The sequence below is a fragment of the Triticum aestivum genome, chromosome 2B (assembly GCF_018294505.1).
Source record: "Triticum aestivum cultivar Chinese Spring chromosome 2B, IWGSC CS RefSeq v2.1, whole genome shotgun sequence".
NCBI classification, from domain to species: domain Eukaryota; kingdom Viridiplantae; phylum Streptophyta; class Magnoliopsida; order Poales; family Poaceae; genus Triticum; species Triticum aestivum.
This window is the reverse complement of record NC_057798.1, coordinates 428243385-428256532: the sequence shown is the minus strand read 5'-3', so window position 1 is coordinate 428256532 and position 13148 is coordinate 428243385. Positions and strand designations below refer to the sequence as shown.

The 13148-nt window shown below is 45.3% G+C and overlaps 1 protein-coding gene across 1 annotated transcript; it reads right to left on the bottom strand.

Moving 5' to 3' along the window:
- Positions 1-8199: 8199 nt before the first annotated feature.
- LOC123045294 (uncharacterized) lies at positions 8200-12184 on the bottom strand. Its single transcript, XM_044468297.1, has 4 exons — positions 12065-12184; positions 11041-11416; positions 10821-10952; positions 8200-9618 (listed from the first exon to the last, which is right to left on the bottom strand). The coding sequence occupies exons 1-4, from the start codon at positions 12157-12159 to the stop codon at positions 8434-8436; spliced, it is 1788 nt and encodes a 595-aa protein (XP_044324232.1). The 5' UTR covers positions 12160-12184; the 3' UTR covers positions 8200-8433.
- Positions 12185-13148: the final 964 nt, after the last annotated feature.

Here is a 13148-nt window from a genome sequence, read left to right as displayed (position 1 = left end):
GATATTGCTCATTCTGTACTCTCATGCTTGCATTAGATTTTGCTACTGTTATTGTTTGCTCATATTCTGATGTATAACCTGCTTTTGTACCTGCTTATTGTTACCTACCTGCTTAACCTAAACTGCTTAGTATAGGTTGGCTAGTGATCCATCAGTGACCCCCACATTGTCCTTGTTGCCCCTGCTTCATCATCGACGCCTCAATCAACGTGATTGACGACCAGAGCCTGACACCTCATATCACATCATGCCCCTTTTTTGCTCGACTCTGCAGAGCTACTATCGAGTGCCGAGGGTGATCCCTCATAACGCACTCCTGATGATAATTCTGTAGTGTAGCTATTCGGTCCTGGTCATCGAGGGTGATTTCCTCTTTCACCATTCCCGATACGACTCTGTCGTTCAACACCTCAAGTGTGAACCTCGAGGGTGGTCCCTCTTACGTTCACCTTGATGATTACATCGAGTGGAATCCTTCGTGGGTGATTCCTCGGGCTTTCCCCTTGATGTTTGGACACACGGTTACAATGACTTTACTTGAGACCTTGGTAAAAGTTAGGCGGGCCCGGAGAGCACCCGCAAGATGGTTACGTGGCACGGTCGGGCATTCTAGGCCCTTGTCGTAAGTCCACGAGACGGGGCGACGGGGTCACTTTCGATCGTGAGTCTCTGCTCATCTCTGCAAGCTAATAATACACTATGGTTTGAGTATTTGTTCTGAGTTGGCCTCTGGCCTTTACGCACTAACCACCACGCGAGAATAGATATGGGCCTCGACGTCGCAGTATCAGCCGAAGCTTTGCCAGACGTCCAGTTCATCATTGTGGCACGGTCGGATCGTGCTGGCCATCCGAGGCGGTGCTGGTATCCACCCTGCACACAATGACCCGGAGTGCTGCGGGCGATGGGCCCAAGACCCCGGAGTGCTTAGGATGTAGACCGGCGGGGACCTCTCTGCTGAGCCTAGGTAGGGCTGCGACGTGTTGATCTTCCAAGGGCGGGCATTGACCCCAGAAAGGTGTGTCCGGCCAGAGTGATCGACCATGTTAGGTAACGTGGTGCACCCCTGCAGGGAAGTTATATATTCGAATACCGTGTCCACGGTAATGGACGTTCAGACTTATATCCTGATCTTATACAACTATAAATGGATACTTGAGATATGTGGCTCCGGGATTGCTTTCTCGCAGGGAGTCGAGGAAGGATCTCTAGGCATTAATGTTACAACATGCTTGTTTAATAATATAAACTGCTATTCTTTACTCTTCTACATGCTGCAAGATGCTCGGAGCTGCGTGAAGATGCTAGTCTTCGATAGGCTAGGCCTTCCCCCTCTATTCTAGCATTCTGCAGTTCAGTCCACAGATACAAACCTTCCATTTGATACCAATGCATACTTAGTATAGATCTAATGCTTGCGAGTACTTTGGATGAGTACTCACGGTTGCTTTGCTACCCCCTTTTCCCCCTTCTTTCTTCTTTCCAGTTGATGCAACCAGATGGTGGATCCCTGGAGCCAGATGCCACTGCCGATGGATGCTGCTACGTGAAGACCGCCGATGACCAGGAGTAGTTAGGAGGTCCCAGGTAGGAGGCCTTGCCTCTTCGATCGTGTTGCTTTTGTGCTAGCCTTCTTAAGGCATCCTTGTTTAACTTATGTCTGTACTTAGATATTGTTGCTTCCGCTGACTCTTGTGCTTTCGAGCTTCTATATTCGAGCCCTCGAGGCCCCTGGCTTGTAATATAAAGCGTGTATTATTTTAATTTGCGTCTAGAGTTGTGTTGTGATATCTTCCAGTGAGTCCCTGATCTTGGTCGTACACATTTGCGTGCATGATTAGTGTACGATTGAATCGAGGGTGTCACAGTGTTGATGATGAACTCCTTGCTCTTGTGCTTCAAATGATAATCTCTCCAACACTCAACTCTCTCTCTCATAGAATTTGGATTTGGTGGAAAGAAGATTTGAGTGGAAAGCAACTTGGGGAAGGCTAGAGATCAAGATTCATATAGTAGGAATGGAATATCTTGGCCTCAACACATGAGTAGGTAGTTCTCTCTCAGAAATAGCAAGTTGGAAGTGTAGGTTTGTTCTGATAGCTCTCTCCATGAATGAAGAGTGGGTGGATGGGTATATATAGCCTCCACACGAAATCTAACCGTTACATACAACTTGCCAAACTCGGTGGGACCGAATTGATAAACTCGGTCGGACCGATTCAGCAAATCTAGTGACCGTTAGGATTTTCGGTGGGACCAACATGCAACTCGGTAGGACCAATATGGTTAGGGTTTAGGGCTTAACGTAATCTCGGTGAGACCGATTACACAAACTCGGTGAGATCGATTTTGGTAATAAGCTAACCAGAGAGTTGGTCAGGTAAACTCAGTGGGACCAAAATGTTACGAAAAGGAAACAAGGAGTTTACATTGCAATCTCAGTGGGACCGATCGCTCATCTCAGTGGTACCGAAATGTTACGAAGGGAAACAGAGAGATTACAATCCCATCTCGGTGAGACCGAGATCCCTATCGGTGAGACCGATTTGCCTAGGGCTTGTGGCAGTGGCTATGACATCTGAACTCGGTGGCGCCGGGTAGAAAGAATTGGTAGGGCCGAGTTTGACTTTTGGTTTAGGTCATATGTAGATGTGAGAAAGTAGTTGAGGGTTTTGGAGCATATCACTAAGCATTGTGGAGCAAGAAACTCATTAAGCAACACCTCATCCCTCCTTGATAGTATTGGCTTTTCCTATAGACTCAATGTGATCTTGGATCACTAAAATATAAAATGTAGAGTCTTGAGCTTTTGAGCTTGAGCCAATCCTTTTATCCTTAGCATTTTGAGGGATCCACTTTTCTCATCCATGCCATGCCATTCATTGAGCTTTTCCTGAAATGTTCATCTTGAAATGATGTTAGCTCAATGAGCTATATGTTGTTAGGAATTACCAAAACCACCTAGGGATAGTTGCACTTTCACTAACAATGTGAGTTGGCATTGAGATTTTGATCTAGTCCAAAAGTATTTTATGTATATATATAAAAAACTCAATGGGAGCTATATAATGTTTCCAATCTTATGTGTATATGACATATTGTAGAATGGAAACAATATAAAGTTTCTGAGCACAAACAAAATAATTTTGAAACATATTTTCCATCAAATTGTAAGGAAAAATATTGGGCATGAAAGAGTCTGTGGAGATAGGTCGAAATGTCTGATTAAGCTAAAATAAGTTTATATATTATGACAAAGATTTAAAAGGTTTAAATGGGAGAAAAGTATTTTCTCTCAAATGTCATATAACTTGATGCTTATGAGAATCAATTGATAAGCATGGAAGATGAATGAGTTCGTCTTAATAAGTTATGATATATAAAGGCCAAAGATTTGCTACTAAGTGTTAGTAACAAATATCAAGGATCTCAAAAGAATAAATGTATTATTTCGAGAACATGAAGTTAAAATTCATTATTGAGAATATATGAATATCAAATTTCATAACTAGGCCATGACAATTGCTCAGTATTGTCTTGTGAGCAATATTGTTGATTCTATAACAATAGAGATATGTATTTTGAAAACATGAGATGTTTCAATATTGTCTGAATCAAGAAATGTCTTGATGTCACATAAGTTGAAAGAAATCCATAAAATTATGTTGTGATTCAAGAAGAATCTTGATAAATATTGGGTTGAAACCAAGTATGATCAAGAAGAGTCTTGACATAATTCTAATTCCAAGAATATTCTATTTTGAATAAAATATTATGGATCAAAGATAGATAGATTGAGATCCTTCAAGCAGACAAGACTAGCACAAATATTACAGTGTTTTGGATATGTCAAAACTAATGACAAAGGCTCTACCACAAGCAAAGCATGAGTAACACCAGATAAGCCCTAAGGTGTTTAAAACTATGCAACTAGATTATTGACTCTAGTACAAATGGGAGACTATTGGAAATATGCCCTAGAGGCAATAATATTGTACTATTATATTTCTGTTATTCATAATTAAGAGTTTATGTTTCATGTTATAATTGCTATGATCCTGGAATATGCAATTTAATGGAAAACTCATATGCATGTGTGGAATGATAAATGGCAAAACAATAGGTTCCCAATCCCGATTCTAGGACTAGATCGAGTGTTGTTGGTGATCCGATTTTTCAGATCTTAGGATATTGTTAAGCGTAAGATAGTCCTAAGACAAACATTAAGGATATGACGTTGGAAGAATGATCATATTGAATCGACCTAAACTTGTATGTTATACTTTGTGATTATATCGTCTGAAATCATCTGTTATAACATGGAGTGTTAGCATGTGTTTTAGTTCCTCAGACCATGAGAGTGTCTCGGTTACTTCCTACCAAACGGTGGGCTTTGGGGTTGCTCAAACGTCACATGTAACAAGGTGATCATAACGATAACTTTCAGGCTCACCGGAAAGTTTGACAAGTGACCGAACAACTCGAAATGGGATTTGCTCCTCCGACGATGGAGATATATTCTTAGGGCCATCTCATTGTGACGGCATCCATGATCGTCTGGCCAAACACAGGTAACTATGTCACAGGGATGCCAAAACATGTTAATGAGAAACAAGAACAAAACTGGTAATGAGAGCAACGGTATAGTGCGCATGGTGATGAATCAGGAGGATACCGATGCACACTGGATTTTGTAAAGTATCGCAAAGCAAAGGGAACATCACATTATAACCATAGGTTCACTCGAATATCATTCGTGTAATCATAGGGACCAATATGGATGTCCACGGTTCCGCTATACAAAGGGGTTTCGTTCATGTGTATGATTGATCGAACCTACGGGGTCACAAGCTTAAGGTAATCACGATATGATGAGTGTTAGTGGGATGGGATTGATGATAATATATTTGTGGAATTGTTTTATTAATAGCCAGAATAGTTCCAAGAGGTTCCGGAAGCGTTTCGGGGTCACTGGAAGGGTTTCGGTGAGTATCGGGTAATACCGGGTGTTACCGATTAATTATATATAGTGTGAAAATGTTTCGGGGATGTCAAATTATATATAATGCTCTAAAAATATTTAGAACATTTTATATTTAATTAAATATGAATGAGCCTTAAAAGGCCAAGAGGTGGAAGGCAACTTGGTCCAAGTGGAGTTGCCCCCCCCCCTTTCCTTGGGGGGGCGAATCCTACTAGGGGAGGAAGTGGGACTCCTTCGCTAGGTCGGCGCCCCAGGGAGGGACATTCCCTCCTTGGTGTCTGCCCTCTCCCTCCCCTCTAACCTATATATATTAGAGGATTTCTCCCTATTGAGACACACAAGTTTTGAAGCCTCCTCTAGTTGATCTAGTACTAATTCTAGTTAGGGCTAGTTGACTAACTAGAGCTAGCCCTAGCCACCTCTAATCCTCATAATTAGAAGCCCAGTGTGGTTCTAAACTCCTCCCTCTAACTCTCCAGCAACCATTAGCTTTGGACGAGGAAGTGTTGTCGGATCGTGAAGACCGACGCTTGCAACCGAGTAGAGAGGTCGTGCTTTTGGTCTTCTGTTCGAGGGGTCGTTCGAGCGTGGTTTGCGGGATCATCATCAACGTTCGAGGGACTCCAAGTACGATCTACACTGACTCGTCTACTTCCTCTGCACTCCCAGAGTCGGTAATGATCGTTGATCAGAGCCCGTTATGCATCTTCATATTGTTCCTGGGTGATCGTAGGGCGATTTTTTTTGTTTTCTACTACGTTTCCCAACAACCCGGGGGGGTCCAAGGGTACAAGATCCTAGTCGCCTACATACGAGTAGGCAAAGTCCTCCACGAATCCAGCATCTTGTCATGTATGTCAACTCTTCTAGAACCGCCTAGTTATACGCCATGGGCCGCCCTATGTGGCCTAGGTCAGAACCGACAAAGGTTCCTCAGCCTGGCCCACGAGACCGAGAGTCCATGGTGAGAGACCCCTTAGTCGGGAGTCCGAGACACCGCCACCATCTTAGAAGTGACAGTGGGATAAATGCTGAGGTGAAAGAGAGATAAATCAGAGGAAATAAAAAGGTTTATCCTCTAAGTTAAGGGATGGTATCTTAGGAACGATATCTCTCACCACATATTTATCTAGTTATCAGCGACAACACTAAGAAATGAAACATTGTACATCATATTTTTATGGTCATTTATAAATTATGTGGTAGTAGGCTTAAAATAAGATTGTCTTATCAATCATATGGTGGTCATCTCTTTCTTTACAATAAGGTTGGACACGTAAAAATGATGCGCGTAAATTGTCTAGTAAATATGTTGCCATTATTAAAATGTATTTAATTTTATGGATATTCTCAGTAAAATAGATTTTTGGGGAAGGATCAGATCAATTATAAAACTTCAGCGGAAATACAAAACATCTTAAACATAAAATAAATTATATCGAGATTCCGAGACTACTGAACGACCACTACCGCCGCCAGAACGAGCCGCTACCGTTGCTCCCCTATCGGAGTCGGCTTGAACTTGTCGATAACAGCCTTGAACTGAAAGGAATAGCTTCCAAAATTAATTCCAACATTATAGTGATTTAATATTTACCAAAACTGGTTTAATAGTGTCTCTAAAATTTCCGAGAAACTTGTAGAATTCTTCTATTATTTTCTATATTAGCACCTTGCCAATTGCTTGTTTACATCAGCTTTCTTCGCTGCAAAATTGTTGTCTACTTTTATCCATGGTGAGAGACCCCTTAGCCAGGAGCCCGTAACATCGTCACTAAGATTATCTTAGGAGTGACAGTGGAATAAATGTTGAGGTGAAAGAGAGATAAATCAGAGGAAATAACAAGGTTTATCCTCTAAGTTAAGAGATGGTATCTTAGTGACGATATCTCTTACCACATATTTATCTAGTTATCAGCGACGACACTAAGAAATGAAAATTGTACATCATATTTTCATCGTCATCTCTAAATTATGTGGTAGTAGGCTTAAAACAAGATTGTCTTATCAATCACTGTATATACGGTGGTCATCTCTTTCTTTACAATAAGTTTGGACACATAAAAATGATGCGCGTAAATTGTCTAGTAAATACTTTGAGGTTACTAAAATGTATTTAATTTATGGATATTCTCGGTAAGATAGGTTTTGGGGAAAGGATCAGATCAATTATAAAAGTTCACCAGAAGTATAAAACATTTAAAACATAATAAAAAATTATATCGAGATTCCGAGACCATTGAGCGATCACTACCACCGCCAGAACGAGCCGCTATCATTGCTCCCCTATTGGAATCAGCTTGAACTTGTCGATAACAACCTTGAACTCAAAGGAATAGCTTCCAAAATTAATTCCAACATTATCGTGATATAATATTTACTGAAACTGGTTGAATAGTGTCTCTAAAATTTGTGAGAAACTTGTAGAATTCTTCTATTATTTTCTATATTTAGCGCCTAAGCAATTGCTTGTTTTCATCGGCTTTCTTCACCGCAAAATTGTTGTCTACTTTTGCATGAAACAACCGCCGAACATATAACTATGACAATAACATACATATTCATCTGTCAAATAACACAGCCGCCTCCTCTTCAAAGAAACATAGGGTTCATCTGCCTCCCGGCAACGGTCCGCCTCGTCTCCGGTGATCTTAGGGTCATGGGGGCGCGATGGATCACATCCCTTGCCGGTGGGAGGGCTTCATTTTTTCATGTTTCTTCGAGTTTTGTTATGGTTTGAGTCTTGCTTAGGAAGACGAGACGGAGGTGGCTCCCTGAAGATGGAATAAGGTTCTCCCTGCCTAGCCCGCGTCCCGGTGGTGCGTATAGCATCGTCGGCGGGCATGTGGATATGTTTCTCCGGCCGATCTGTTTTTGGTGGATTTGTTCGGATCTGGTCGTCGTTCGTCTACGTTTGTGTGTCTTTAGGTTGAATCCCTCCGATCTACGCTACTCTTCATCGGCGGCAGTTGCGGTTCTGATGCGCTTGTCCCATGGGACCTTAGCACGACCATTTTTCGACTGTCTACTATAACAAGTTTTGTCCGGCCCTAGCGAGGGAGGGGCGATGACGGTGGCGTGCCTTCGGCTCGCTTCGGTGCAGGTAGTCGTCACTAGGTGGTCTACGAATTTGGATATAATCTTTATTATTTCTGGTGCTTGTTGTACTGCCATGATTGAAGATGAATAGATCGAAAATTTTCTCAAAAAAAGAAAACATGCATATTCATCTCCCTGTAATAATATACATAACACTACAAGCATGGAACTGAGTACACTTGAACCGTATCCCCAATTTTCAAGAGCTCAAAGCGTTCGTGCAAAAGAAAACTCATCAACGAAGACAAACCCTGACTATATATGCCTGTCTGACTGAGCGAGTCATCATCTAACTAACATCAGCAGTGATTGGTCGGTAGACTTGAGTAATCGGCCAGGTTTAATTTACATCACAAGATACAGTAGTGACTTTGAGCAGTTTCTCTACCCTGTGACATGAGGAGCCCAGATCCAGCCAGCATCTGCTCCCTGAGATCCTTGATCGCCTGGTACCTCTCCTCGTCATGATCAAAGTTGAGCATTCCGTTGCTGCACCCTTCTGCCCAGTCCCCCTCCAGCGCATCATCCGTCTCCCGGAACGTTTTCCGGTCGACGCCGCAGCGCGAGCCGGCATCATCCATCCGTGTCGACGCACCCACTCTCCGGTCGCGCCTCGACGAAGGAGTGTAGCTCCAGGTATGCAAATTGCCGTTGCCGTCGACATTCAGTTCGATCGAGTGCATGTCGCTCCCTTCCGAGTCGCAATCCTCACTGAATCCTCCGTCACCGGCGTTGTCCGGAGCTGGAACAGGGCCAGACGCAGCGCCTCCATTCTCAGACGCATGGGTTGATCGCATCTGATCGGTTGTCGCAGGCTCCTGGCCCTTCTTTGCATCCAGAAGATAAGCCTGCAGCTCGTCGTGCAGCTGATTGAGCGCCGAGTTCTTCTCCTCGAACTGAAGCCGCGCCTCCAGCAGCTTCATCTGGACCCGTTGCTCGCGCCACTCGTCCGCCAGATGGAGCATCTCCCGCTCTTTCTCAAGCTCCCGTTGCGCGTCCTCGGCTTCTCTCTTCAGCGCCTCCACCTCGGCCCTGTCCTCGCCGATGCCTCTCACGAGCTCGCCGCACATCTTCTCCACCCTCCCTCTGGACTTCCTTTCCCTCTCCAGCTCTTTGTTGGCCGCGCGTAGCGAGGACTCGGCGTCGGCCAATGCCGCGCCGAGCTTCTCCTTCGCCCTCTCTGCTCTTCTCCTCGACTTCTTCTCCTTGTCCAGCTCCGTGACGATGTACTGCAGGGCGGTCGCGGCCTTCTCCTTCTGCTTGGCCTTCCAGGCCTCCATTTCCTCCACGAGCTCCTTCTTCAGGCCGTCGATTTCGCCGCGCTCTGATTTCTGCTCCTTGATGAGCCTTCGCACGTGGGCGCGCGCAAGATCGAGCTCGGAGCGCAGCGCAGAGACGAGTGAGACGGTTGATGGGTTCACTTCTCCCCAGATGTGTGCTAGCACTTTGGCGAGCTCCTTGGACGCAATCAAGCTGTTATACAGATCCTTCAGCTGGATTGCTTTCTCTTCATCATCTTGAGGGTGTGTGCCAATCTGAAAACAGAATGACAAAGCTTAGTAATTTCAACTCCTGTCTTCTTCTTTTTTATTTCAATTCAGAAAAGAAAAAAAGAGAGAACAAGGTTCTCATATGAAATGTAGAAATTGGGTAGTACTTATTCAGAAGGTAAAAGTAGCAGGATAGTATAAATACTAAACGCAAGACAACGCATACAGGTCGCATGATTGAAGAGCGCTGATGAGGCCTTCGCCCTCAACTCCAACTGTTTTGTTTTTCTAATCCGAAATTAGCTTCAATAATTCTGACAACCCATATATATACTCGTACTACGGAGTAAAAGGCAGCAACTGCCCAAAAACTAACCCTCCTAAAGCCTGGACGTAAGGAAAGTACTATTATGGAGCCATTTCAGCTGCTGGATAAAAAATCAAGGCTAGCTGATAGCTTGATGCACAAGTGGACGACACGCATGTGCATCTTGGAGATGCGTCCCGCATTTGCTTCTACTTTCATGTTTTACAAAATCAGCTCATACTTAAAGGCGTACAACGTTAAAATTATCAGTGACTTTATAACTCAGCACGGCGGCGCCTACGCACACTACTCATATAGCATTTGCAAGGTGGTGGCTACTGAAATGCTTCTTGGACAAGCATTTCTGAGTTCCGCAAATGTTTGCATATTTGTAGGAACCAACTTGCAGTTAAAGGTGTTCTACGTTTGAAACAACAAGTCGAAAGTCTTTCTGAAGGGAGAGATTCCTTTAGCTAGCAACTAGCTAGCCTATGATTAAAATCATCACTAGCTCTGCTCGGCAACTCTGAGCCAGTTCAGGCTTAAGACAACCTATTCTCCTATTCTAAGATCTATTAAGGGATTCTCATATTTTTCAGTTAAAGCAGTACTAGAAAATTTGCACCTAGCCACGTCGATACTGGCTGAATTAAGAAATTAGATAGCTTTTGAACTCAGCCATGTTGTCATTTCTTGTTCTATCCAACAGCGCATGGTGAGGCAGATTGCAGGTAGGTAAGAATTTGCTGGTTCCCTTTTTTCGCATGCAAGATTTAAGTGTTTAATAGAAATGTTGCACATTCACCTGCTCAAGGGTCCAGACTAGATGATGAAGTACAAAATCTTTCTTCTAACGGCTCAACAACTACAACTAACATTTCTCGCAAAAAGGGGAAAAAAAAAACTACAGCCAACATAAGGAAAGAAGGTGCGGATTTACCTCCATTGCGCTGCAGTTGCTCATGACATCTGCTGAAGGCCACTGTCCATGGCCGTTGTGGCAGCTCCCCTTCCGGCCACCAGCCTCCTCAAACATTTTGATTTTGGTCCTGCTTCTCGAACTCTTGGAAGCCTACACCACCAGTGGATCGATTAACCAACCACAGATTCGACAGATCACGCAACCAAAACAGATGAATCTAAGTACAAGTATGACTCACCTCCGTGGAGGCGTTGCTCTTAGGAACGAGGCTCCGGCGCGCCGCCGCGTCCTTGTCCATGACCAGGGCATGGTGCTCCTCCCCGAACAGCCTGTCCTTGTCCGACTGCCAGAAGGCGGTGACGAGCCTCCTCGCCGACGCGCCGTCGGCGACGTGGCGACGGCAATGCCGGCTCCGGGACGACGAGTCCGACATGGCCGCGCCTCCTTCCCTCCGCCTACGTATCAGCAGCACCGCGGGCCTCCTGGAGCGGAGCCTCCTCGCCGCGTTGGAGGAGTCGGAGGACGAGAGCGCGCGGCGCTTGCGGATCCTGGCCAGCCTCACCGCAGCGCCCTCCTCCCCGCCGCGTCCCGGCATTGCAGCCTCGGAAGTTCCTCTGCTTCCCAGCAAGGCGAGAGCAAGGGCGAGAGTGAGACAGAGACAGAGAGAGCAATGGCAGCACAATGTCGCTGGTGGTGAGTGATGCGGTCAAGATCAGGAGTGTGGCGGCATCGAAACCGATCAAAGGGGAAAGAGCAAAAGCGGAAAAGAAAAAGATGAGACGGATGGATGCAGCTTTAGAGGAAGGAATAAGAAGCAGGAAGTGACGAAAGGGGGCGATGCGATGTGACCATCACCAATGCACCGTTCTCTTTAAATCAAACTGAACTGAAATTTGTTGCTAGTAGTAAAATCCTCTTCATCCAGAATGAATAGAGTAATGCAGGAGAGAGCGGTGTCGGCTCAAAAAGACTTAAGAAATGCAGCAGGTGGCAGTAAATGTGGTTATACAGTTAAAAAGTACTCCTAGCTAGGAGTGATACCTACTACTATACCACAGCAAGAGATGGCAAGCTTGTGAAAAACGCTTTCGCAAACACCGAGGACGAGGAGCAAACTAAACTAAACTAGATGCTAGATACAGTTCCAAGAAGAGAGAAGTCAAGAGCCAAGAAATGCGCGTAGCAGAGGAACCTCAGAAATGGGCTAGAAAAGGAGAAGGCATCCAAGAGGAAGAGGAAGAGGAGACAAGAGGAGTGCGTACCCATTAAGAGCAGGTGCATGAAGGCGCCTGCGCCCGATCAGCTGGCTGCACACGCCGTCATGATGATGAGCAGCAGCAGGCTTTGTACAATGCATAGCCTCAAGGTGATGCCTCGCATGCCATGTAGGATCGGATATGATGTAAAGTAGGTTCTGATAGGGAAGCAGGATCCTCTTCAGGAGGCGGGTGCTTAAAAAGAAAAAGCGTGGTCCGGTGACAAAAGCTGAAAAGGAGAAGTGAAAAGTAAAGATGCATGTGTACTAGAGTCTTTATTTTTTTATTTCTTAATGAGACACACTAGTGATAGCTTGCATTGGAGAGGAAAAATGAATGTAAGTGCTTCAAATTACTTTTTGTCATGAGGCATATGTATCCATATGCCACCATTGTACATGCCCTGAAGGCGCCTGCGCCCGATCAGCTGGCTGCACACGCCATCATGATGATGAGCAGCAGCAGGCTTTGGTCGTGAGCTGCTGGAGCTGGCGCACAAGCACAGCGCACGAGTGGGGGAAGGCAAGGGAAGGGGACAGGGATAATTCTGCTGCTGCTCACAAAACTGCCAAATGTTGGCTAGAGGTTGGTTGCTTGCCAATTCTCATTGCCAATCTCATAAAAAGTTGCCAAATGTTGGCAATTTTTAATTTTGCCAAATGTTGGTTTGCCAAATATTGGCAATGCCAAATGTTTGGTAGCAAACCAATTATGCTCGATGATGGGCGCGTCAGTGAGCGCGTGTGCGTGCACCACCGTAGTATATGTGCTATGTACTTGTACACGTCGAGGCGGGGCGGGGCGGGGCGGCCGGCAAGCGCGAGTGAGCTGTCGCCGTGGTGCGCCGCATATGATTAGGCCTTGTCGCATGTACTACGCACGCCCGCCCGCCGTTGAGGTGACGCGATGGGTGGGTGGACGGTACTACCAGTACCGCTGTAACTATAAGCAGGGCAGGTGCGTGCGTGCGTGCGTGCGCCGGGTTTTCGAAACCGAGGGCCGGGCTTGAGGTAGGTAGGTTGAGCCGTTGAGCAATGGCGGAACTACGTACCGTACGTGCGGAGAGTGTAGAGGAGATCTTACGCGTGTG

Bases quoted from the DNA above. Each gene is read 5' to 3' on its own strand.
- LOC123045294 (XM_044468297.1), bottom strand. From the start codon at position 12,159: ATGCATTGTACAAAGCCTGCTGCTGCTCATCATCATGACGGCGTGTGC. The intron at 11,417-12,064 runs GTACGCACTCCT...GCTGGGAAGCAG, and splicing joins CATGCACCTGCTCTTAATGG to AGGAACTTCCGAGGCTGCAA. The intron at 10,953-11,040 runs GTGAGTCATACT...CTGGTGGTGTAG, and splicing joins AGAGCAACGCCTCCACGGAG to GCTTCCAAGAGTTCGAGAAG.